At 52.6% G+C, this 25,458-nt stretch overlaps 2 protein-coding genes and 1 pseudogene across 6 annotated transcripts; 1 reads left to right on the top strand and 2 right to left on the bottom strand.

Annotated features, from left to right (window-relative positions):
• Positions 1 to 1,364: 1,364 nt before the first annotated feature.
• LOC101017751 lies at positions 1,365 to 5,885 on the bottom strand (annotated as a pseudogene).
• Positions 5,720 to 8,924, top strand: LOC101015487 (glutathione S-transferase theta-2B). The gene is made up of 5 exons (XM_003919086.4): positions 5,720 to 5,974; positions 6,601 to 6,688; positions 7,637 to 7,787; positions 7,880 to 8,053; positions 8,404 to 8,924. The coding sequence occupies exons 1-5, from the start codon at positions 5,863 to 5,865 to the stop codon at positions 8,611 to 8,613; spliced, it is 735 nt and encodes a 244-aa protein (XP_003919135.1). The 5' UTR covers positions 5,720 to 5,862; the 3' UTR covers positions 8,614 to 8,924.
• A 6,573-nt stretch (positions 8,925 to 15,497) lies between these two features.
• LOC101016081 (glutathione S-transferase theta-1) lies at positions 15,498 to 25,297 on the bottom strand. 5 transcript variants are annotated; one of them, XM_009199464.4, is made up of 5 exons: positions 24,296 to 25,297; positions 22,450 to 22,558; positions 21,184 to 21,271; positions 16,182 to 16,358; positions 15,498 to 15,977 (listed from the first exon to the last, which is right to left on the bottom strand). In XM_009199464.4, exons 1-5 carry the CDS (start codon positions 24,405 to 24,407, stop codon positions 15,783 to 15,785), a joined length of 681 nt encoding a protein of 226 aa, XP_009197728.1. In that variant the 5' UTR covers positions 24,408 to 25,297; the 3' UTR covers positions 15,498 to 15,782. The 5 variants fall into 5 exon arrangements, with proteins under 5 accessions (XP_009197728.1, XP_003919137.1, XP_009197726.1 ...); XM_003919088.5 differs by lacking the exon at positions 22,450 to 22,558 and adding an exon at positions 18,855 to 19,005; XM_009199462.4 differs by lacking the exon at positions 24,296 to 25,297 and adding an exon at positions 18,855 to 19,005 and having other exon boundaries at positions 22,450 to 22,563.
• Between the last annotated feature and the right edge of the window lie 161 nt (positions 25,298 to 25,458).

Here is a 25,458-nt window from a genome sequence, read left to right as displayed (position 1 = left end):
GGCGCGGTGGCTCACGCCTGTAATCCCAGCACTTTGGGAGGTCGAGGTGGGCGGATCATGAGGTCAGGAGATGGAGACCATCTTGGCTAACACGGTGAAACCCCATCTCTACTAAAAATACAAAAAAGTAGCCGGGCGTGGTGGCGGGCGCCTGTAGTCCCAGCTACTTGGGAGGCTGAGGCAGGAGAATGGCGGTGAACCCGGGAGGCGGAGCTTGCAGTGAGCCGAGATCGCGCCACTGCACTCCAGCCTGGGCGACAGAGCGAGACTCCGTGGCAAAAAAAAAAAAAAAAAAAAAAAATTTTTTTGAATGATTTGCCACCATTTCGAAGTTAGGCAATTTCATGTTAAAGTATGAAAATCTGCGCTTCTCTTGGGCAGTCAGGAGATGTGGTTACACGTGCAGGCGCGGGTAGGGCTGGCCAGGGCCCTTGGGCTCACGACATTCCCTGTCCCCACCTGGTCCCCATTGACATCTGCCTGTGTAGCCTCTTGTGCCGGTGGTGAGCCACTGTCCACCAGGGGTGGCAAAATATGTTATTTAAAACATGGAAAGGCCGGGTGCGGTAGCTCACGCCTGTAATCCCAGCACTTTGTGAGGTCGAGGCGGGCAGATCACCTGAGGTCAGGAGTTCGACACCAGCCTGGCCCACATGGCGAAACCCCGTCTCTACTAAAGATACAAAAAGTAGCCAGGCATGGTGGCAGACGCTGTAATCCCAACTACTCGGGAGGCTGAGGCAGGAGAATTGCTTGAACCGGGGAGGCAGAGGTTGCAGTGAGCCGAGATCACGCCGTTGCACTCCAGCCTGGGCAACAGCAACACTCCATCTCAAAAAAAAAAAAAAAAAAAAAAAAAAAACATGGAACTCTGTTGGTGTGGCTTAAACAGGAGTCTGTGATCAGTGTGGTAAAATCACTTGGATTGTACATTTCAAATATGATTGAAGTTGTGGCCAAGCAAGGTGGCTCACACCTGTAATCACCGCACTTTGGGAGGCTAAGAAGGGAGGATTGCCTGAGCCCAGGAGTTCAAGATCAGGCTAGGCAACATAGCAAGATTCTCTTATTTATTTTCTACAAAAAAAAATCTGGGTGCTGTGGTGTGTGCCTGCAGCCCTAGCTACTTGGGTGGCTGAGTGAGCCCAGGAGATCTAGGCTGCAGTGAGCTATGACTGCCACTGCACTCCACCCTCGATGACAGAGTGAGACCCAGGCTCCCCCCTCCCCCGCAAAAAAGAAAGAAAAAATGTGTAGGTTTATATGTACAATTTCAGCTACATGTATAAAATTCTCTATAAGTGTGCATACTCAAAGGAGCCTCCACTGAAAGGCCGACAGAGTCTCTGTCTGTCATGATCTTGTCCTATTAGCAGTTGTTTATTAGATGACTCAGATATCAGAAGGTCTTAGACACACGACAGGTAAATATGACAGTCCTAAGGGGGAGAGGGCAGGGACAGGTGGCAAGTCTGGGACCAGGTGTGGGGCATGGACAAGCCAGTGGTCAGGGAGTGGGGTGTAGAGAAGACTGTGGTCAAGGTGATAAGGAGGCATGGGAGAGGGCCAGGAAATCGCCAGGGACTTCCCTTCCTGCAAGGAGGTCCACGAACCAGCCCTGCACCCCACTTGTGGGACACATTGCCCTACAGTGAGGAGAGAGACCTAGGAGACCAAGGCTGATCCTGATTCAGACATCTTTTCACCAGGTCACCCCTCATCTATGATACATGCTCAGTCCAGGGGTATCCCCCGCAAGGAAACCCTAGGGCTGAGGTGCCCAGAGAGGTCATCTGACCTGGACTGGGGTTGGGGAGGTCAGGGAAGTCTCCTTGGAGAAGAGACAGGGTGCCAAATGCCAAAAGACCAGGAAGGGCACCAGGCAAAGAAGATGAGGGAACAGCATGAGCAGAAGCCAAGGTGGGAGCCCAGAGAGGGGTATAAAAATGTGCAGGCAGAAGGAGCCACCTGGAGGAGTGGGACCAAGGCCTTGAATGCAAAGTTCAATGACTTGTACTTGAGCCTCTGGGCAGTGAAGAACCATAGAAAGTTCCACACAGAAGGACAGGGTCAAATAAGTGTTTGCCAAAGCTCTTTTCAGAGGTCACATGGAAGCTAGAAAGGAATGGGGTAGGAGACAAAAGGAATGCAGGCATGATACCTGGAGGAACTGTGGACCAGAGCCTGTGCAGTTATGTCTTCTTTACAACGAAGGAGACAGACAGCTCCATGTCTTTATTCTACTAACACAGCATCCCCTCAGTGGCTCAGCAAGTCCGGGACACGCACTCACAGTAAGAAAAGCTGCATTAAGGGCTTCAGATTCTCTTTAACAGCAGGTTCTACTGGAGGCAGGTCTTTGGCCTTCAGGACAGCTGCGAGGGCTTCCTGGAAGAGGTCCTCCCCCACGGCAGTCTCCACACATTGGGCGCCATGCTGCCATTGTGGGTCTGCTTTCAAAGATTCAGCAGCCAGCGCTGATGGGCTAGGGGAAGACAGAGTCAGCGGAGGGGCTGGGCATAGCCAGGCGTAAGGCAGCATGACCTGCTTTAGGGGTTCTCTGATTGGATTTTCCCTCCTCCACCATGTGTGTGATGGGCTGGGGTGTCCCCCTCCCTAGGGACACTTGGAAGCCTCTTAATATATCTGCGGTGAGGGTTTGTAAAGCCCCATTTTATAGATGAGGATACTGAGGCTCAGAAGGAAAAGTGACTCACACAGGGTCCCACATCCAGAAAAGACAACCTGAGCTGGGATGTCAGTTCCCTTCCCGGATACCCCACTGCCCAGCGGGCACCCTACCCCATGGCACTCACATGCATCAGCTCCATGATTGCCACCAAGTCAGCCACAGAGATATGGGACCCAGTAAGGAAGGCCTGGTCCCACAGGAACTTGTCCTCAAGCAGCTGCAGGCACCCATCCAGCTCAGCCAAAGTGGCTGCCAACACCTCAGGTGGCACTGACTCGCCCAGGAACACAGGGATTATTATCTGGTGGGCCAACAGGGAGACAGAGGGTTCTGGGTCTGCCCAAAGCCCATCCTGGTTCCCACCCTCATCCTATCATCACCAGTCCTTTGGATTTCTGCTCACTTCTTTCCACTAATGGCCACTAGTAGCCCTCATCTCCTACTCAAACAGGGACAGCCTCCCCTTCTCCCTGGGTCATCACACAAGGCAACTGGTGGTATCCTTCTGTAATCTCAATCTGCCCATACCCTCCCTTGCATAAAGCCTTCCATGGCTCCCCACTGCCCTCATGAAAATGGCCTCAACACAAAGTCAGCCTTCTCCAGTGCAGTAGCCATCCCCTCCCCACTTCTCACCTCCTACTACCCCCCACTTATCAAATGGGAATGTGTATATGAATCCCCCCTGGAATCTGGTTAAAGTTTATGCTCCCAATCAGTAAAGTCAGAGTGGAGCCTGAGCCTCCGTATTTCCAACAAGCTCCCTGGTGATGCTGATACTCCTGGTCCATGGACCACACTTCGGGTAGGAAGAGTCTACACTTACTCTACTCAACTTCTCTCCATTCTGTCCTCAAACACACCATGCTCCCTTCCCCACCAGCTGGAGGGGGCTCTGCTCCCAGGCCCCAAGACAGACACAGTTAAGGTGTGAAAACCTCCTTATTACCCAAGGGATCCTCCAGAGAGGCAGTCCCTTCCTTTCAGCAGGGCACGAGTCTACCTATTTCATTCTCACACACAGGGTGCCACCCCTGTGCTGGGCACTGCGAAGTGCTCTGTACATATTAATTGGGAGTACTCATTTCCAAAACATGTACACATTTGATAAAAACAGTGTGCATGTTGTGTTGGTATGTGCTTACTTGATTATTACTGAAGTTAAACATGTTTTCATCCATGTATTGACCATTTCTCTCTGTCCTTCAATGAAACCTCTGCTGATTTCCTTTGCTCATTTTTTCCCTCTCTTTGTCTGATGAGTTTCTCTTCTTTTTGTTTGTTCATTTGTTTGTTTTGAGACAGTCTCACTCAGTGGCCTGGCTGGAGTGGAGTGGTATGATCTCAGCTCACTGCAACCTATGTCTCCAAGGTTCAGGTGATTCTCCTGCCTCAGCCTCCCGAGTGTGCCACCACACCCGGCTAATTTTTGTATTTTTAGTAGAGACGGGGTTCCACCATGTTGCCCAGGCTGGTCTCAAACTCCTGACCTCAAGTGATCCACCCACCTCTGCCTCCCAAAGTACAGGGATTATGGGCGTGAACCACCACACCCCGCCTGTCCGATGAATTTCTAATAATATCTTAAAGAATATTGGCCGGGCGCGGTGGCTCAAGCCTGTAATCCCAGCACTTTGGGAGGCCGAGACGGGCGGATCACAAGGTCAGGAGATCAAGACCATCCTGGCTAACACGGCGAAACCCCGTCTCTACTAAAAACACAAAAAAATTAGCCGGGCGAGGTGGCGGCGCCTGTGGTCCCAGCTACTCGGGAGGCTGAGGCAGGAGAATGGCGGGAACCCGGGAGGCGGAGCTTGCAGTGAGCTGAGATCTGGCCACTGCACTCCAGCCTGGGCGACTGAGCGAGACTCCGTCTCAAAAAAAAAAAAAAAAAAAAAAAAAAAAGACTATTACTTCCTTCTGACATATCTTTTACCAAGATCCTTCCCAGTTTTTTGCTTAAGTTTGATCCATTTTTTTTCTTCCACAAAATCTCCTTGTATATGTATTAGTTTTTTCCTTTGTTCAGTTCTTCCACTGTTCTGAGGCTTAGAAAGTCCTTTCATACCGAGACATCAGACAAACAGATCCCACGAGAGTAGCTGGGATTGCAGGTGTGGGCCACCCCTCCCGGCTATCACTCCCTTTCTCTGAGTCAGTTTTTCTCTCTGAGACTCGCCTACTCCATGAACTCAGGAAATGTCACTACAGGTGGCCCCAGCTCCCATTTACCTCCCCATAGGGAGCTCCTCTCTCCAGTTCCAATTTCAAAACCCCCAAGGAAGCGTTCTGGTTCACTCGCTTGGGCCACTGGCCAGAGGGATGGGATACTCTGAAAGATTCAGCTAGAGTCCCGGGCCCAGCCCTGGACCATCACTGTGCCCCGTAGTGAGATGCCAGGGCTGGGATTCAGGGAGAAGAAAGGAGGTTCCTGCGCAGTCATTCCTGCCCCCTGTGGCTGCGGGCTCCCAGCCCCATCCTGTGCAGGAAGCGGGAGCTCCTGCTGTCTGGCAGCAGCTGCTCTGCAGGGGATGGTAGAAAGTTCATCCTTAACCCCAGCCTTCCAGTCAAGGTTCCCACCAGTCTGGGACACCTGCAAGTGTCACATGCCGCTGGGTGAAACTCTAAGATCCCTTTTAGAAGATCCCATTCGCCCTCTCCCTTCCGCCGCCTTGCAGCGCCGAGAAACAAAGCTCTGACAGAACCATCAGATGTCCGTGCGCTGGGGCCTTTCCAGGATGGCGGGGCCCAGTCGTTTCTGGGTCGGGATGACGCCTGGAACCAGGCAGGGTCCCTGGCACCGGGATCCCGAAAAGCAGACCTGCTTCTCCTTGTCCTGCTCGTTCCTCTTCCCCTTACAGTCGGCCCCCTGCATCCGCCGTCCTCCCTGCCAGTCGACGGCCCCCAGCTCCAACTCCACCCTCCCAGCTGTGCATTCATAGCGACCGCCCTCCCGGTAGCGGCACACGGACCTAGTGGTGGAGTCTTGGTCTCCAACAAGGCTGGCCAGGATTGGACAGAAACCGAAGGGGCGAGGCGGGTCCGCGGGTGCTGCGCTCCAATTGGGTGCTGCCCCAGGTTCCCGCGGCCGCCCTGAGCCTGCCACAGCCGCTGCCCACACCGCCATCAGCGCGTTCACTGCCATCCCCGCTGTCCTTGCAGCCCCCGCCATGGGCCTAGAACTGTACCTGGACCTGCTGTCCCAGCCCAGCCGCGCCGTCTACATCTTCGCCAAGAAGAATGGCATCCCCTTCGAGCTGCGCACTGTGGATATTATCAAAGGTGGGCCCAACCCGTTTCCCCGCGTGTCCACAATTCCAGTGCACCCCCAGGCCCCTTGCCCTGTTCCGCCCTGAGCGTCTCGCCGCCCGCACAGCCCCCTCACCACCTCCTGCAGCGTCTACCACCAGAGAATGCTGTCGATTGAGTGACCTTGGAGGGATCACAGCCTTCCCTGAACCTTAGCTTGCTTTCTGAAAAGGAGGATAATGTTACTTTGTTCTGTAGGGGTGGAAAGAAAATACTTAATGGAGTTTTCAGAATTGCGTGGAATGCACGCATTTAAATTCACAAAACCCGGAAAACGTTGGGAAGGACGTGCTGTTGTAAGAATTAAGAGATGGGAAGAGATGAGCCACCCCAGTTTGCCTCCCTTCCCCTAGCCCACCAGAGTCCTGGCTAGAAAACTTCTCTACATCCACCTGCTGCACCTGGCCCCACCCACCAAAGCCCCCCAGCTGCCCCAGAATGTGGCAGGGCAGGGAGGCCCACCCAGGGAATGGGGTTGATCCAGCCCTCTGGAACCAGACCTTGCTGTTTCTCAGGGGTGTGGAGCTCTGCTTGGGGAGGGAGAGGGAGGGTGGAGAGGTGCAGCTTTTTTACTCTGAAGACCTTGTCTGACTCTTCAGGGCAGCACAGAAGCAAGGAGTTCTTCCAGATCAACAGCCTGCAGAAAGTGCCTGTGCTCAAGGATGGTGATTTCATCTTGACTGAAAGGTGCCCTCCTTCCCTCTCCCCTCCCACATCCGGAGCACATGTGACCCTGGCTGTCCCCACTGTGGGCCCTCCCATACCCCATGGGGCAGCGAGAGGAAAGGAGAGGGATCTGGGGAGAAGGTACAGCTTGGGGTGTGCCTGGGTTGAGCTGGGGCTGACAGAGCATGTCCCCGCACCTCTCATCTTTGGTGTCATCTGAGCCCCAGGGCCTCTCTGCTCCCAGACTGAAGGATATTGGAAGAGAAGACAAGGGAACTTTTTTCCAGTGTTGCACAGAGTGGGTTCAACAAATGCAAGCTGAAAAGAGCCTCTAGTGACTTGTGGAAGATTACCCCAATCTGCCCAGGCCAGGCCTAGAGGCCAGTGCCATGGCCTGAGGGCACAGCTCGTGGTGAGGTCCAGCTGCTGGGCAGGAAGAGGACAAGAGGTCAGGTGGCTGCAGAAGTGATGGCTGCGGGACCTGTCAGAGGAGGGCCGAACGAAGACCTGCCTCCCCTCGTGATCCCTGATCCATGCGCATGGGCACGCAAGTGACTCCACGGAGCATCCACTGTGTGCTGGCCCCATGCTGGGTTCCAGTGGTCCAGGGAGCCTTTTCTGAGCTGCACTGCCTCAGACAAGTCACTTGACCATTCTGACCTTGAGTTTTCTTTTGGCTAAAGGGCTAACGGGAGTCTACCTCATAGGGCAGCTGCTGGGATATCACAGAGATGAGGTTCTCAAAGTGCAAAGCAGAAGGTCCAGCCAAGAGTCGGTGCCTAAGAAAACAAAGACAGGAGGAGACTCGGGGGAGGAGGGGTTGGTGTTGGGGAGCTGGAGATGGAGGGTGAGGCTGGAGGGCAGTCCTTCAAATGCAGAGAAACCCCCAGGCCCCACTGGCGGATGGGAGCAGCTGGGGGTAAAGGCCTGGTGCCAGTGTCCTTACAGCCACTGCCCATTCATTCCCAGCTCAGCCATCCTGATTTACCTGAGCTGTAAGTACCAGACGGCAGACCACTGGTATCCATCTGACCTGCAGGCTCGTGCCCGTGTTCATGAGTACCTGGGTTGGCATGCCGACTGCATCCGCGGCACCTTTGGTGTACCCATGTGGGTCCAGGTGAGGAGAGCCATCTGGAGAGTGGTTGGCATTCAGAGAGTAGTTGGGAGTAGGCAGGGGCCATCCACTGACCCACTCTCTGCCCCCATCAGGTGTTGGGGCCACTCATTGGGGTCCAGGTGCCTGAAGAGAAGGTGGAACGCAACAGGACTGCCATAGACCAGGCCCTGCAATGGCTGGAGAACAAGTTCCTGGGGGACAGGCTCTTCCTTGCTGGCCAGCAGGTGACGCTGGCTGATCTCATGGCACTGGAGGAGCTGATGCAGGTGTGAGCTCAGCCTGTGGGCAGTGTCCCTCTTCGTGCCACACCCATGAGGCAGACAGAAACACTGAGGCCTGGAGAAAGCCAGGGCTTTGCCCGGAGTCATAGAGCAAGTCTCTGGATGATCTGGGGCCAGAACCCTGAGCTTCTGCCTCCTGCCTGGGTGTGGGGTCTCACCCTGGCTGCTCTTGGCCTCTAAGGCTGAACATACTGCCTGGGCCTCCATGGTCCATTCATTGGGGCTGGGGAATGGACCATGTCTCTGATACATTTGCCTATGGTTCCAGCATTCGGGTTGGCAGTGACAACTGGGAAAGTTGTATCCCCACAACCTTTTCATCTTTGTTCCTGCAGCCGGTGGCTGTCGGCTACGAACTATTCAAGGGGCGGCCACGACTGGCAGCATGGCGTGAACGAGTGGAGGCTTTCCTGGGTGCTGAGCTGTGCCAGGAGGCCCACAGCCTTATCTTGAGCATCCTGGAACAGGCGGCCAAGAAAACCCTCCCAACACCCCCACCAGAGGTCTATCCGACTATGCTACTTCGAATTGCCAGAATCCCCTGAAGGGTCTGGGATGGGGCCCAGGAGATTCGCCATGAGGATTCATTCTGTTACTTACTTGCCCCTGTTTATCTTTCCATCTTGCCCCAGTCCCTTGTCTCCAGCTTCATGTGAAGCTCTGCACAGGCAAGACTGTGTCCTTGGCAGTGCTGCTTCTCCTTAGGTACAGCATACATAACCAGTAAGAGACTAAATCTGCAATACATAAAAAACTCCTACAAATCAGTAACGTGAAGAACACTCAAAAATTGGTAAATGTCATCAGTGTTTTAAATATAATAAAGATCCCAAACACTTTGAATAGGGAACCAAGAGTTACTGGTTTTACTACGTTGTTGTATTATGCATATGGAGTAAAAGTCGGTGCTAGTAACCCTCATCATGGTTAACCAAAGTAACTTCACAATAGCAAGTCAACATAATTGTATCACCAGGGCAACAAAATATTAAGTAAGTAACCAATTCGAATTGTCAACTATTAAAGGATGTAGGGGATGTTTCACAGGGAATAGCAATGGTCTTTGAAGTCTAGGAAGCTTAAAAGATTTCTTTTAACAAGCATTCATATCTTCTAGGACAGTTTTGTAATAACAGCAAATAGTAGGATTGTACATTGTCACACAGACCTCCATGTATATCCATGGGATGGACCTCATCACAATCATTTTAACAGAGAGAACTTAATATAAAGAATTGGTAACCAGGCATTAGAGAACTCCGAAGACAGAGAATCCAGATTAACACGGAGGTAAACACTGTAAGAAGCTGCTACCCCTAGGGCTGGGGGATCAAGAGAGGACATTGGAATTGGGAAGACCAAGATGCTGGAGGGGCCCTGAGGAATTCAAACCTCTAAGAAAGGTGTTGCTCATCCCCCTAGCATCACCTTCCAAGAAGGGCAGGGTTCCCCAGTTTGCCCTGAGGTCTTCACGGGAGGCCATCTGGCTGTGGATGCAGTTCTCAAGTGTGACAGTAGATGTCACTGCTGACCAATAAACACGCTATTCCACACACACAACTGGGCTACTTGCCCACACGTCTTGTGGCCTTGGTGCCCCCACTTCCCATGCCTGCCCTGTGCCCACCATGTGCCACTCCTAGCCAGAAGTATTCCAAGCAGCAACCATTGCAACTGCCCTGCCTTAAGGGTGCCTAGTGGTGGCTTCTGTCTTAGGTCCCATTCCGAATGTCTCTCTCTTGAGCGATTTCTCATACTTTGGGGGACACTCTGGCCTGCTTTCCTGGGCCTTTTCCATTACCAATCCCTCTCCCCATCAGACATTGGGGATTGCGGCCACAGCCCGTGCCTTCTTGATCCCTGCTGGCTGCCTTTGGATTGTTCCTAATTGGATGGCTTTACTTTCAACAGACACTCCAATAAAAAACACGAAATAAAGAATAAAGTCAGTCAGTCCCAGTGCTGTGTAGGTGGCAGTAAGTCTGGGAGACTGACGTCAGCTGAACTAACCATGGTGTGCTTCACTGTTAGACGGGGCCAGCAGGATCCCCAGGTCACCTGGCAGGAGGAGGGGCAGGGAAGGGTCTTGAGAAGTGACCTTGAGTTCCACTTAGTGCTCTTGGCAGAGGGAAGTGCTTGGGCTAGCACTGGAGGCATGAAGATGGGGTGTGTTCAGTGCTCTCCAGCAGTCCAGGCATGGGAAGGGGACGCTGAGGGCCAAAGGCTGAGGCGACACTGGGAAGGGAACCGGAGCAAGGTGAAGACTGACTTTGAGCCATGTGACTGAATTGTCTGTGTGTGGTGCGTGTGTATGTGTGTGAATGTCAGTGACTGTGTGTGTGTGAATGTGAGTGAATTGTGTGAATTGAGTGAATTGTGTGTGTTTATGTGTGGGTGTATATGCGTGTGATGGGAGTGAACTGTGTGTACGTTGGTGTATATGTGTGTGAATTTGAATGGTGTGTAAATGTGAGTGAGCAGTGTGAATTTGTGTATGTGGGTGTATGTGTGTGAATGAGTGACTTGTGTGATTTTGTTGGTGTGAATTGTGTGTCCTGGGTGTGTGAGAGGGTGTACGTGTGTGTGTGTGTGAATTGTTTGGGAGGGGGTTGGTGTGTATGTGTGTCAGTGTGAGTTGTGTGACTTTATTGAACGTGAGTGAATTGTGTCATTGTGTGGGTGTATATGTGTGTGTACATGAGTTAACTGTGTTACTGTGTGAATGTGTGTAAATGGTATGATTGTGTATGTGGGTGTATATGTGTGTGAATGTGATACATCGTGTGACTGTGTGTGGATGTGGGTGGATGTGTGACTATGCGTGGCTGTGTGTCGATGAGTGTGTGAGTGTAAGTGTGCAGGTGGTAGCTCAGGATTTAAGGCACTTTAGGGGAATCATTCCTTGGCTCTGGTCCTTGGTTTCCCTTCTATGAAACAAGTTGAGTGAATTAGGCAGTCTCTGGCATTTCAGGATTTCGTCTCAGGTCTAGAAGCAGGATTTTGTAAAGTGGGACCATCCCTTGGGCATCCTGGGAGGTGTCCTGCCCTCCATGGCTCGCCTTCTGCCACATGGCCCAGCAGCAGCTACTCTGCAGAGCCATGTGCTGCCATGACAGGTACTCACTTGTGGCGGTGAGCCTGCAGGTCCTGGGGATACCAGTGGTCAGGCTTTGTACATGCAGCTCATATGCAGCAAGATAGCCACACTGAAGACATGGGGCAGAAGACATGCCTGATCACTCTTCAGGCATTTCTGGGGCATTTCACTATCCCCATGATGCAGAGGAGAAGCGTGAGGCTCAGAGAGGTTAGGTAACTGCCCAGGGTCACACAGCCCTCCACGGGGGCCAGACTATCATCTGAACTAAGGGCAGAGTAAGAAACAAAATGTCATGAACTTCAGCGGGGGATCAGGGAGAGGCACAGGAGGGAGGGGCACCCAGTGTGAGTCTGAAGAATGAGAGCAAGTTGGGTATCTCCCAACATATCCAAAGCATGGACAGGGGCCAGGGCAAGGCCAGCAGGGGAGAGCTTCCAGGTGACATGGCAGCATTGCTTCCCACCCTGTCCCATCCCCTGTCCCACCTACGGTGAAGCGTTGTGCAGTCTGACCCCAGAGCTCATCGTGCCTCTGTGGGTGTGAGGACCCTCAGTGATCCCAGGAAAACACAGATGTGGGTAGCTCCACCACGGAGGCACTCGTGGCCTGGGTGGGAACACGCCACCATGCAGCCACCAGCCTGGGGAGGCCGTTTTTTGAACACCATTTTCCGCCACCTCCGACCCTTCAGCAAACCCTGCAGTTGAGTTTCTAAGAAGAAGTCAGAACCGACCACCACCCCGCCCCCAACCCCTGCACCACACACACCACCTTGGTCTGGGGCTCCAGCTGCGAGGCTGGATGACTGCAGTGCTTTCTCACCCCGCCAGAGATCGCTGGCGTAAGTCAGATCCCTGATTCTCTCCTGCTCAAAACCCTCTGGCGACTCCAGTCCACCTGTGGTAGAGCCAAGCCTTCCCAGTATCCCATGCTGCCCTCTGTCCTGACCTCCTGCTCTTCCTGCTCACTGCACCCGCCCTGGCCGTTGCTCTCCAGTCTGCACCCCGCATTGTCCCACCTGGGTGCTTCCACCCTCTTCCCTCCAGCCAGAACACCCAGCCTTCCCCTCATGCATTGCATTCCTGCAGCTCTCTGCTCAGATGCCACCTCCTCCAGAGTCTTCCCTCAACATCCTACTCCAGCGACATGCCCCACTCTTACCCTGTGTATTTTCCATAGCATCCATCCACATCTGATATGTTACATGTTTACATGGGTTACTATCAGCTCCCCTTGTATTAATGAAGTATGATCCCATGAGGGGAAGGGGCGTAGACCGTTAAACTGCTCAAGCCCCAGGGCTGAAATGGGGTCTGGCCCTGAATGTTTAGCAAATAGCCACTGAAGCTCGCTGGGTGGTCCCTCGACTCTCCAGGGAAACGGTACTTGCCCCACAGGGTTTGTGGGCAAAATGAGTAGCACTAAGATGCCTGAGTACAGCTGGCTCTCGAGAGCCAGCACTCTCCAGCTTCCTTCAGAGGGCTGGGCTGGCAGTGAGGAGGCCTGGGCAGACTGGGCCCCTGGCCTTCTAAAGTCCCTCCCCTCCTCAGCCTCAGTTTCCTCATTTTGTACAATGCAGGAGGGACTTCCTATAGTCCCTCTCAGCACTGGGCACCTCTGCCTGCCTCAGCCCATTCTTCACCCTGGGGCTGGTGCAGGGCCCACGATCCATGATCAAGCCATCAACAGTGAACAGACAGACGACTGACTGGCCCCACAAGGCCTGGCAGCAGCTGAGGACCCGGTAACCTCTCAGCCAAGGTGAAGTCCCATCCTTCAAGGCCCAGCACCTTCCTCCAGAGGGTTCACCTGGGTAAAAGCAGCAACTGTGTTGCTGGCCTGCAGAGCGAGATCAGAGAGGTGAGTGGGGAGAACCTGAGTTCTCTGAGGTCCCTGCCCACCCACACCCCAAAATCCCAGCACCAGCTTTCACGGGGGCCCTGTCTGGGAGGCATCGGGAAGAGGCTCTGCTAGTCAACGGATCCACAGACCCTGACTTCATCAGAGGTGCACTTTCCCTGTGTCCAGCTCCTTGAAACATGGGTCAAGGACAATTCCTGGAGCTGTAATTCACACCCCACCCCAGTCAGTTTCCATCCACTTAGGTCAGACCCCTCCAGCCTCCTCCCTAGGCTCTAGGCTTGCCCCTCTGATTCAGCTTCCCTGTCCCAGCTGGTGGCCAAGGCCTTCGACCAGGCTGGGTGACTTGTCAATACCCCAGAGCCCCCAGCCAAACCGCGTTCCCAGCCTGCGGGATAGCCTCATTTCTTGCTAGGAATCCCTGCCCCGTTCAACCACTCAGCCTCCAGTGGCTCCGGCTCTTCTTCCTTTCCTGCCAGAGCTCTCCAAAGCTGCCTCCCCATTGGTTGAGTCTGACTCACTTTGCTTACTCAGGCCCGGTGCTGGAGGCATGAGTGACTGGTTGTGTTTTGGATCGGGAGGGCCCTCCAGTCAGGCCAGGCTCAGTCTGATCATAGGCCTACATGTAGGCCTCTTTGCCCTTCTGCTGAATGGACATGCACACCTCTGCCCATTCTCCCTCACAAACTGCCCCAGTGTCCAGCCCCTGTTCTGCAGCAGGTGGCTCCGCTGGTGTACCAGGAGTAGCAGTTGGGGAAGAGTCAGCCTGAGCAGGGGCCTCCTTCTGGCCTACCCAGGGGCTCTGACTCTGCTATCTGTCCCTACTGCCAGTTATAGCCCTGCCTCCTCCACTGAATTCTGCTCCAGCTGCATCTCTCTATGCCAGCCAGACCAGCAAACACTGGAGCTCAGGGTGAGGGTGCTGGCCTCCCCCACTGCCCTGCCACAGGGCCCTCCCATGAGCCACAGTGGCTCACGCCTATAATCCCAGCACTTTGGGAGGCCGAGGCAGGCAGATCACCTGAGGTTGGGAGTTCAAGACCAGCCTGACCAACATGGAGAAACCTTGTCTCAATTAAAAATACAAAAGTAGCTGGGCGTGGTGGTGAGTGCCTGTAATCCCAGCTACTGGGGAGGCTGAGGCAGAAGAATCGCTTTAACTCGGGAGGTGGAGGTTGTGGTGAGCTGAGATTGCACCACTGAGCTCCAGCCTGGGTAACAAGAGCAAAACTCTGTCTCAAAAAACAAAACAAAGCAAAACAAACAGACAAACAAAAAAACCAGTAAGGGTCATGTTCTGGGAGGCTAACTCAGTCAACTGTTGGGTCACCATGACTATAGCCAACAAATGTGGGATGCTGCTGCGCCCTGGGCTGTCAGACAAATTAGTTTTTTCCGAGAATTAGAAGGCTACAGGAAATGTATTGTTTTTTGTTTTGTTTTGTTTTGTTTTGTTCTGGGTTTCTTTGCGTGTATTTAGAGACAGGATCTTGTTCTGTTGCCCCAGGCTGGAATGCTATGGCTCAATCAGAGCTCACTGCAGCCTCGAACTCCTGGGCTCAAGTAATCCTCCCACCTCAGCCTCCCGAGTAGCTAGAACTACAGGCATGCACCACCATGCCTGGCTAATTAAACAAAATATTTTTTTTGGCTGCATGTGGTGTCTTGGCACCTGTAATCCCAGCACTTTGGGAGGTAGAGGCGGGAGCATCTCTTGAGCACAGGAGTACAGGGCTAGCCTGGGCAACATGGCAAGACCCTGTCTCTACAAAGATAAAAAAATTAGCTGGGCGTGGTGGGGTGCACCTGTTGTCCCAGCTTCTTAGGAGGCTGAGGTGGGAATATTGCTTGAGCCTGGGACCTCAAGGCTGCAGTGAGCCATGACTGTGCCACTGCACTCCAGCCTGGGCACAGAGTGAGACCCCATCTCTGAAAAAATATTTTTTTGGGGAGCCAGGCACAGTGGCTCACTCCTGTAATTCCAGCACTTTCAGAGGTGGAGACGCGCAGATCAGTTGAGGTACAGAGTTTGAAACCAGCCTGGCCAACATGGTGAAACCTCGTCTCTTCTAAAAATAAAAAAATTAGCCAGGTGTGGTGGTGCATGCCTGTAATCCCAGCTGTTCAGGAGGCTGAGGCAGGAGAATTGCTTGAACCTGGGAGGCAGAGGTTGCAGTAAGCTGTGATCGTGCCACTGCCCTCCAGCCTGGGCAACAGAGCAAGACTCTGTCTCAAAAAAAAAAAAATTTTGTTTTGAACTCCTGGACTCAAGCAATCCCCCAACCCGGACCTCCCAAAGTACTGGGATTATAAGCATGAGCTACCACACTCAGCCACATTTATTAATTTCACTCTTGGCAAACATCAGGGAGAAGCTGACCCAAAAGGCCTGGGAAGGGGGATTGTCTTTCGGATAGAGACCAAGACTAGGGTTGGGACAGAGGAAAGTCAAATAAATCACACATTAGAGTTAGAAGCAGAGGCTCAGGCTGAGCCCAGGTTTATTATTCAAAATGAAAATGAAATGCAGTGATTAAAGGACACAGGGTCTCAGTGCGCATCATTCTCATTATGGCTTTCAGGTAGCTGTGGAAGACAGGGTAGGGATGGTGGCCTCGGGAGCTGAGGCGCTCTGGGACTTGGGCAAGTCTTAGGCAAGCCATTCCTGCTTTCTGGGCCTGGCTCCCATGGGCCATTAGAAATGAAAGTGCTTTGTGGACTGTTGAGGGCAGTGCAGGGGTAAAGCTTCCCAGCTCACCGGATCATGGCCAGCACCCAGGGCATCAGCCTCTGCTTTATGGTGGGGTCTGCAGGTGGGAAGTCCTTGGCCTTCAGAATGACCTCATGGGCCTCCCGGAAGAGGTCCTCCCCCACTGCTGCCTCCACGCGCTGCCGCCATGTGGCCAGCTTGGGTCGGCTTTCGAAGACTTGGCAGCCAGCACCCACAGGCTGTGGGGAAAAGGGGACAGAATGGGGATGGATGGTTGTGAGGGCAGGGATGGGCAGCATCTGATTTGGGGATCATAGATCTTCAGGAGGGGTTTGCACACACACTTAAGCACAGTGCCATAGCCAGGTGTGGCAGCATAAGCAGGACTTCAGCAACTAGCCAGGGCCCCCTGCCTAGGGGGCCCACCTGCCCACAGCACTCACATGCATCAGCTCCGTGATGGCTACCAGGTCAGCTAAGGAGATGTGAGGCCCAGTAAGGAAGGCCTTGTTCTGGAGGAACTTGTCCTCGAGCAACTGCAGGTTCACATCCAGCTCTGCCAGGGTGGCTGCCAGTGTCTGGGGAGATACTGGCTCGCCCAGGAAAACAGGGAACATCACCTGGGGATTGGGCAGGCAAAGTCAGGAGTTAGTGGGGTAGAGAGTTAGTTTTGATTTGCATTTCCCTAATGATTAGTGATGCTGAGCATCTTTTTTTGTACTTATTGGCCAAAATGAGAATATTCTCAACACATTGGGTTAAGTAAAACATATCAATTTCCTTTTATTCTTTCTCTTTCTTTCTTTCCCTCCCTCCCTCCCTCCCTCCCTCCCTCCCTCTCTCTCTTTCTTTCTTTCTTTCTTTCTTTCTTTCTTTCTTTCTTTCTTCCTTCCTTCCTTCCTTTCTTTCTTTCTTTCTTTCCTCTCTCTCTCTCTGTCTCTCTCTCTCTCTCTTTCTTTCTTTCTTTCTTTTTTTTGAGATGGAGTCTTGCTCTGCTGCCCAGGCTGGAGGTGCAGTGGCGTGATCTCGGCTTACTGCAAGCTCCACCTCCCAGGTTCACGCTATTGTCCTGCCTCAGCCTCCCGAGCAGCTGGGACTACAGGCGCCCGCCACCACGCCCAGCTAATTTTTTGTATTTTTTTTTTAGTAGAGACGGGTTTTCACCTTGTTAGCCAGGGTGGTCTCAATCTCCAGTGCTGGGATTACAGGTGTGAGCCACCAAACCCAGCCTTACTTTTTTTTTTTTTTTTTGAGACGGTGTTTAGCTGTGTCACCCAGGCTGAAGTGAAGCGGTATCATCTCGGCGCACTGCAAACTTTGCCCCCTGGGTTCAAGTGATTCTCCTGCCTTAGCCTCCTGAGTAGCTGGAATTATAGGCACAGGCCACCAAGACTGGCTAATTTTTGTGTTTTTAGTAGAGACAAGGTTTCCGCATGTTGACCAGGCCGGTCTTGAACTCCTGACCTCAGGTGATCCACTGCCTCGGCATCCCAAAGTGCTGGGATTACAGGCATGAGCCACTGTGCTCAGCCTCTTTTTACTTTTTAATTGTGCCTACTAGAAAGTTTAAAATTACGTATGTGGCTCACATTATACTTCTATCAGACAGCACTTGACTAAATGAACTAAATTCCAGAGAGGCATAACCCGTTCCTAGATGAGCTACTTTCATTCCAATTTCATTTCCTTGGACCCAAGCAGGCAGGGAGAAAGACTGCCACAGGCACGGGCTTTTCTGACTGAGCAGCAGTTTGGGAACTGGGGACAGGGCTGAAAAGCAGAGAGATCTTATAGGCAACATAGTAGTTGGTGATTAGATTTTAAAGCCGTGCTAGACTGAGCTAGTGACCTGATCTCACATTCAAGAAATCTGAAACCAAAGATAAACTGAAACCAACTAAACCTGCAACCCAGCCCACCTCCTGATTAGCTAGAAGAGAACAGCCTCGCATCCTGGTTACTTGACAAAGGGAAGTGCAAGCCCTTTCTTGGGGGTATTTATTATGCAATTTAATCTCTGTTCTTCTTTTATCATAATGTCTGGCACACAAGAATACATCATGAGGCCAGGCATGGTGGCCCATGCCTGTAATCCCAGCACTTTGGGAGGCCGAGGTGGGAGGATCACCTGAGGTCAGGAGCTCAAGACCAGCCTGGCCAACATGGTGAAACCCTGTGTCTACAAAAATAGAAAAATTAGCCACGTATGATGGCGGGTGCCTGTAATTCTAGCTCCTTGGGAGGCTTGAGGTGGGAAAATTGTTTGAACCCAGGAGGCAGAGGTTGCAGTGAGTCAAGATCACGCCATTGCACTCCAGCCTGAGCAATGGAGTGAGAGTCCATCTCAAAAAAATAAAAAATAATAATAATACATCATGAGACAAGCAAAGAAGCAGGCAAATGTGACCCATAATTAAGAGGGAGAAAAAAACAATCAATAGAAATAAACCCATAGGCTGGGTGTGGTGGCTCATGCCTGTAATCCCAACACTTTGGGAGGCCAAGGAGGATGAATCACTTGAGGTGAAGAGTTCAAAACCAGCCTGGCCAACATGGTGAAACCCGGTCTATACTACAAATACAAAAAATAGCCAGGTGTGCTGGTGGGTACCTGTAATCCCAGCTACTCAGGAGGCTGAGGCAGGAGAATCACTTGAACCTGGGAGGTGGAGGTTGCAGTGAGCTGAGATCGCGCCACTGCACTCAGCCTGGGTGACAGAGTGAGACCCCCATCTCAAAAAACCAAAACAAAACAAAACAGATCCACAGAACACCTACGTGTTGAGATTAGTTGACAAAGATTTTTAGGTAACAGTGATAAATATGTTAGAGAATTTAGAAGAAAAGACAGATAAAATGGATAAACAGATGGTGAATTTCAGCAGAGAAGTGGAAATTCTAAAAACAACCAAATGGAATTTCCAGAGCTGAAAAATACATATCTCAAACAAAGAATGTATTGGATAGGCTTAATAGCAATTTGGCACAACAGAGGAAAGAATCTGTGAAGGCAAAGACAGGTCAGTAGAAATAATCCAAAACTGAAAAGAAGAAAATGGTGCCTGAGCACTTCTGGGGAATGTTCTCGCTGCCGCCCCCGACACTCCCAGCCTCACCTTATGCCACAAGGCCCGGAGGCAGCTTCTCCGCAGAGTCGTGTGCTGCCATGCCAGGTACTCATCCACACGGGCACGGGCCTGCAGGTCTTGAGGGTACCAGTAATCAGGGACCTTATATTTGCGCGTCAGGTAGAGCAGGATGGCCACACTGTGGGTGTGGGGGAGTCACGATAGGTAAGGGAAGGGCACTGTGCTGGGTATTCTATACGTAGTTTTTTTTTTTTTTGAGATGGGGTCTCACTCTGTCATCCAGGCTGGAGTGCAGTAGTGCGATCTTGGCTCACTGCAACCTCCACCTCAAGAGAATTCAAGAGATTCTCCTGCTTCAGTCTCCCAAGTAGCTGGAATTACAGGTGCGTGACACCACACCTGGCTAATTTTTTTGTATTTTTAGTAGAGATGGGGTTTCACCCTATTAGCCAGGATGGTCTCGACTCCTGACCTTGTGATCCGCCCACCTCGGCCTCCCAAAGTGCTGTGATTACAGGTATGAGCCAACACGCCCGGCCTTTTTTTTTTTTTTTTTTGAGACAAGGTCTTCCTCAGTCACCCAGGCTGGAATGCAGTGTTGCAATCTCAGCTCACTGCAGCTTCAATTTCTACAATAGTGCACCACCGTGCCTGGCTTTTTTTTTTTTCTTTTTTGTAGAGATAGGATCTTACTGCATTGCCCAGGCTGGTCTTAAATTCCTATCCTCAAGCAATCCTCCAGCCTTGGCATCCCAAAGTGCTGGCATTACAGACACGAACCACTGTGCCCAGCACACTTCTTTAAACTTTCTGACAATTTGCCAAAGTATTAGCCTCATTTTCCAGAGAAGAAAACCAGGCTTAGAAAGGCAGAGATTTGCCCTAGGGCACACAGCTCTTAATGGTAGAGCTGAGAATCTTTCTGAGGCTATACCCAAGCTTTTCCTACCACCAGGCAAAATCCCACAACAGAATGTCTTGCCAAATGCTTAGAGACAGTTTCTGATCAGAGAACCAGAGAGAGCTTCCAGGAGGATGGGTCATCAAAGCTGATCTTTAAAGAAGCTCAGTTCTTTCCATTCTGCATCCACTCTCATCCGCTGGGATTCCGACCAGCCTGTGATGGCCTGATTGTTCAAGAAGGCTCCCATGTCCTTTTGTTCTTTCTATCATTCTTTCTGCCAAGAATCTGCTCCTATCTAAGCCGACTGAGGTAGTTTGGCTCCCTAAAGCACCACTCAGGAAACACTCTTGCAGCTGCAGGATCCTAGAACAACAGAACAGACAAGGCACCCTGGCACTCTCCTCCTTCCCTGGGTTTTGAGGGCCGCCATGGTGATGGGATAAGCATGGACCTGGAAGGGCACAAGATGTGTCCATTTGGAGACACAGAAAAGCTTTCAGGAACTTGGGGTTTCCCAAGGGTTGGGCATGCAGGCCAAAAGGGCAGAAAACCTCTGTATCTGCCACTGGCCCATATTCTCTATTAAGCTGGGGCTACGCCCATGTCCCAGCTTAACGACTCCATTGTCTGTGCAGGGTGCCCAGGAGCTCCTTTTGCTCCAAGCCAGTTGTTCAAGCCATCTCTGAGGAGGGCTGCAGGTCCCTGTGAGCCACAGACCTCCTGAAGGTGAGAGTAGTGGCAGAGAGATGCAGAGATTGCACATTGACTCTGGCTGCTACCTGGGAGGTACAATGCTGAGTAACACAAGGACTCAGGACACCTGGGGCACCAGGAAGGAAGAAGGTCCCTGGCAGAATGTCAGAGGAATTCACTGGAGATGCATCCATCCTGAGATTTCAGAGATGAGCTCTAAAGCACAAACTCCAGGTTCTCTTTCTTATGGGAAGGGTGACTCTGGTGACAAAAGGGGCAGAACTGGGGAAAGGTTGGCCTTTCCTGAAGAGGATTCAACTTCTTGGGACCTGCTGTGATGTAAGACGTCCATATCTGGTGGCTCTCCCATGGGGGAGACCCATCCTGGGAAGCTGCAGCCCAGAGATGGAGCCACCGGGCAGCCCAGATGCCACTGAGCCATCGCCACAGAAGCTTGGCCAGAGGACTGCCCCGTGGTGGCCAAAGCTGCCTTCCTCCACTGGCTTGCTGCCTCAAGGATACTCTCACCAGCAACCAAAGGACTGGTGAGGAAGTAAAGTAGATGTTTGCTTTTCCAATCATCAGGGTGAACTGGAATAGCAGGAAGCAAGGGGCCCGGGGTCCAGTACTGACTCTCTGCGGGATGCGGGGCACAGAGACTCTCTGCCTCTGAAGACTTTAGTTTCCTTGTCTGTGAAATACAGGGTTAGAGCAGGATGGTTCCAGCAGGCCTGGCAGCAGCCCTAGGGTCCCACTTACCTCTCCGTCAAGGTGAAGTCCCCGTCCTTCAAGGCTGGCACCTTCTTCAGGGGGTTCACCTGGGCAAAAGCATCGCTTAAGTGCTGACCTGGGAAGAATCCAGCATGGTGAGTGGTGGGAGGAGAATGCTGAGCCCGCCATGGTCTGTGCCCCTCCCTGCAATACTCAGGCCCCAGTTTCATAGCTCTTCTTCCCACCAGTCTGCACTCCTGGTTGGCAAAGACTGGAAGGGCCCCTGCGGGAGGAGGAGGAGGCCACTCCACTGGCTGGTACAAAATAGACAACATCCCTTGCTAAGTCCTGTAGGCACAGCTTCCTTCAATAGCCTGCCCCTCTGCAACAGAGCTCACTGTGCAGGGTGTGGTTCCTGGACCTTGGCATGCACCCTACCCACCTCCTCTTTCCACTATTGCCAGCTTCATGAACTTACAATCAGAGCGTCCCAAGCTGCAGGATAGGTCACCTGAGGGGACTCTGGCTTACTACCTTGTCCCTTCCACCATTAACTCTAAGGCAGGGTCATGAAACACAGAGAAGTGGCCTTTTTCTGGTATCTACCTACTTAGAAGCAACTTCTACTGGCTCTGCCATGTCCCTTTGTTCACCCTGCCCTGGGCATTGTGGAGCTGTGTGTAACATACCTGCTACCACCTTCCGTACCCTGACCTTTTATTCTCCTTACAGATGGGGTCTCGCTATGTTGCCCAGGCTGGTCTTGAACTACTGGCCTTAAGTGATCCTCCCACCTCGACCTCCCAAAGTGCTGGGATTACAGGTGTGAGCCACCATGCCCAGCCTGCTACCCTCTCTTTACCCTCCCTTCAGACTGTTCCTTCACCAGGAACACCCTCCTCTCTTTCCTAGTAAAACATGCTTCCCTCCCCACCACTATATTTGACAACCAGCTCGGACGTCCTCTTGCCTCCCATTCCCTTTCCTCTGCCCCATACTCTGCAGAGGAAGTCCTTGTGCAGGACAGTGGGCAGTCTCCAGTAGAGACTAGGTGGAGAAGTTTCAGGCAGAGGGCCAGCCATGGAGTGGGAGCCCTAGGCAGAAGGCTTAGCCAAGTAGAGTCGCCTTACTTGCCCAATCAGCCATACCTGGGTTCTGCTTCCAACCCCTCCTACTACCCCACCCCGCACTGGGCCTGGGCCTGCTAGCTGAGTCCTCAAGGGCCTTGGAGGCATGCCAGAGAAACAGGGTGTAGGGCTCACCAAGCCCCAGGGTCCCCCTTCTGCTCCCAGCATACCCCCTGGGGCAACCTACCTCCCCAGCAGGAACAAGAGGCAGAGGACAAGGTTTTGGGAGGCAGAAGTTGTAGTGAGCTGTGATCCTGCCACTGCACTCCAGCCTGGGTGACAGAGCAAGACTCCGTCTCAAAAACAAACAAACAAACAAAATGCCTTGGGCCAGGCACAGCAGCTCATGCCTGTAATCCCAGCACTTTGGGAGGCTAAGCCGGTGGATCATTTGATGTCAGGAGTTGGAGAACAGCCTGACCAAAATTGTGAAATCCCATCTCTGTTAAAAATTAGCCAGACATGGTGGCACACATCCGTAATCTCAGCTACTCAGGAGACTGAGGCAGGAGAATCGCTTGAACCCGGGAGGCGGTGGTTGCAGTGATTTGAGATCCATGCCACTGCACTGTGACAGCAAGGGTAAGACTCTGTCTCAAAAAAAAAAAAAAAAAAAGAAGTGGAAAACAAGGACAAGGTCAGAGGCAAAACAGGAGGAGCAGAGGAAGGAAGGGACAAAGAAGAACCCCAATGCAGACTGGACGAGTGCAGAGGGCAGGGACGGAAAGTCACGTCCTGAGCTGTTTGCTGTTGCAGAATCTCAGCAGCTGGGCCACAAAGAAGGGACTTGATCCCGCCCCAGTGTCTACACTTGGCACCCTTAACCTCTCTCATCCCGCCTTTCCCTAGGCCCAGGTCACACGCGTTTTCATTTTGTTTCTTATTTTCATTTTAAGATGGGGTCTTGCTAGAATGTCCTGACTGGAGTGCAGCGGCTATTCAAGGACACCATCATAGTGCCCTGCAAGGGGAGCCCTGACAGACGGCACCTGGAAAATCGCGACACTCCCACCCTAATACTGCGCTTTTCCAACGGCCTTAGCAAAGGGCACACCAAGAGATTATATCCCGCGCCTGGCTCCGAGGGCCCCACTGCCACTGAGCCTGGCTCACTGCTAGCACAGCAGTCTGAGATGAACTGCAAGGCGGTAGCGAGGCTGGGGGAGGGGTGTCCCCCATTGCTGAGGCTTGAGTAGGTAAACAAAGCGGCCGGGAAGCTCGAACTGGGTGGAGCCCACCGCAGTTCAAAGAGGCCTGCCTGCCTCCGTAGACTCCACCTCTAGGGGCAGGGCATAGCTGAATAAAAGGCAGCAGAAACTTCTGCAGACTTAAACGTCCCTGTCTGACAGCTTTGAAGAGAGTAGTGGTTCTCCCAGCACGGAGTTTGAGATCTGAGAACGGACAGACTGCCTTCTCAAGTGGGTCCCTGACCCCAGAGTAGCCTAACTGGGAGCCACCTCCCAGTAGGGGGGTGACTGACATCTCATAAGGGCGGGTGCCCCTCTGAGACGAAGCTTCTAGAGGAAGGATTAGGCAGCAACATTTGCTGTTCTGCAGCCTCCACTGGTGATACCCAGGCAAACAGGGTCTGGAGTGGACCTCCAGCAAACTCCAACAGACCTGCAGCTGAGGGTCCTGACTGTTAGAAGGAAAACTAACATAGCGCCCTGCAGCCTGGAACTCCTGGGCTCAAGCGATCCTCCCACAGCAGCCTCTGGAGTAGCTGGGACTACAGGCGTGTGCCCCTGCACGCAGCTGCGCCTGTTTTTGTCCTCCGGTCTCGCTTCTCTTCATGATCCAAACCCCTTTATTCGGCCTTAGGGGAACCCCGTGGTCTATTCCGTGAGACCGAGCAGAGTTTGGGGGAGCCCCCACTCTTGGATCTCCCTGCTGGCTCTTTCTCCCTTCGGTCTCCAAACCAGACCAGCAAGGGCCCCAGGAAGAAGGTGGCGCCGGGAGAAGTTCCCTAAGCTATGTATGCCTACCTGTCCCTTCCTGACTTTTCAGTTCCCCAAACCCGAGGCCAGAGCTACCTTTAATCAGATCCACGATGCGCAACTCGAAGGGGATGCCGTTCTTCTTGGCGAAGATGTAAACAGCGCGGCAGGGCTGGGACAGCAGGTCCAGGTACAACTCCAGGCCCATAGCGGGGACAGACCGAACAGAGAGGAAACCAGCAGGAGAAAGCAAACTCCAGTGCCAGGACTCGGGTCTCAGACCTCAGACCACGCCCCCTGCGGCCACGCCCCCCGAACGCGGTGCCCCATTGGGCGGCTCGGGCGCCTGGGGACGCTGTTTAGTCCCATCGCGGGCAGCGGGCGGCCTGTCAGAGGGCTGGGCCAGCCTGGCTCCTGCAGGATCAGGGCGGGTGGCCAAGAGACGGTAGTCCCTCAGGGGGACGCACAGAAAGGCCCCAGTTCCATCCCTTTCGTGCCTGGCTCTCTCATTTCACTTAGCATAATGTCTTCAAGGTGCATCTGTGTTGAAGCGTGTGTCAGAATTTCCCATCGTCCCCATTTCAGAAGAAGAGATAAACACTGAATGATTATAGACCCAGAAAGTCTGGCTCCAAAGTCCATCCTCTTGGCTCAACACTGCAGAGTCCTTGGTGCCAGCAAGTGGCAAAGCCTCAGGGCTTACGTTCAGTGTTTTGTGGCCACTCGCTTCACTCCAGTCGCACTCCCTGGAATGTGACAGCCTTGGTCTTCCTGCTCCTGCCAGCACAGTGCCATCCATCGCATTCCCTGGGTTTATTTCTTCCCTTCTCCAGGCCTGTGTTTCTCCATCTTTAAAATGACAGGGAAGCTAAAGCCCTCCTAAGTCCTTGCGAGTGCACACCCCTAAATTCATCTGCGAAGTTGTAAGCCCAGGCCTGCTCCTTGCTGCCAGGGAGCCCCCCAAGGCCTGCCATGGAGCCTGTCAAATAGTATCAGGGTCACATATCACTTTCTAAAACAAATCCCACTGAAAGCGTGTCAGCCAAAGCATAATGTTTTCTAGAGAATAAGGAACATTTCTGCAAAGAAAGTGGAAGTAATAACTATTTTATTTTATTTAGATAGAGTCTCTCTCTCTTGCCCAGGGTAGAATGCAGTGGTGTAATCACAGCTTACTACAGCCTCCAACTCCTGGGCTCAAGCCATCCTCCCATCTCAGCCTCCCTGAGTAGCTGGGACTACAGGTGCGCACCAAGATG

The sequence above is a fragment of the Papio anubis genome, chromosome 16 (assembly GCF_008728515.1).
Source record: "Papio anubis isolate 15944 chromosome 16, Panubis1.0, whole genome shotgun sequence".
In the NCBI taxonomy this organism is placed as follows: Eukaryota; Metazoa; Chordata; class Mammalia; order Primates; family Cercopithecidae; genus Papio; species Papio anubis.
Note: the sequence above shows the minus strand (reverse complement) of the source record. Positions and strands in the feature narration are given on the sequence as shown.

Excerpts from the sequence above, each read along its gene's own strand:
- LOC101015487 (XM_003919086.4), top strand. The coding sequence starts at position 5,863 with ATGGGCCTAGAACTGTACCTGGACCTGCTGTCCCAGCCCAGCCGCGCC. Across the intron at positions 5,975-6,600 it reads CACTGTGGATATTATCAAAG|GGCAGCACAGAAGCAAGGAG; the intron begins GTGGGCCCAACC and ends CTGACTCTTCAG. Across the intron at positions 6,689-7,636 it reads GATTTCATCTTGACTGAAAG|CTCAGCCATCCTGATTTACC; the intron begins GTGCCCTCCTTC and ends ATTCATTCCCAG.
- LOC101016081 (XM_003919088.5), bottom strand. The coding sequence starts at position 24,407 with ATGGGCCTGGAGTTGTACCTGGACCTGCTGTCCCAGCCCTGCCGCGCT. Across the intron at positions 21,272-24,295 it reads CATCGTGGATCTGATTAAAG|GTCAGCACTTAAGCGATGCT; the intron begins GTAGCTCTGGCC and ends GATTCTTCCCAG. Across the intron at positions 15,978-16,181 it reads CCATCACGGAGCTGATGCAT|CCTGTGGGTGCTGGCTGCCA; the intron begins GTGAGTGCTGTG and ends TTTTCCCCACAG.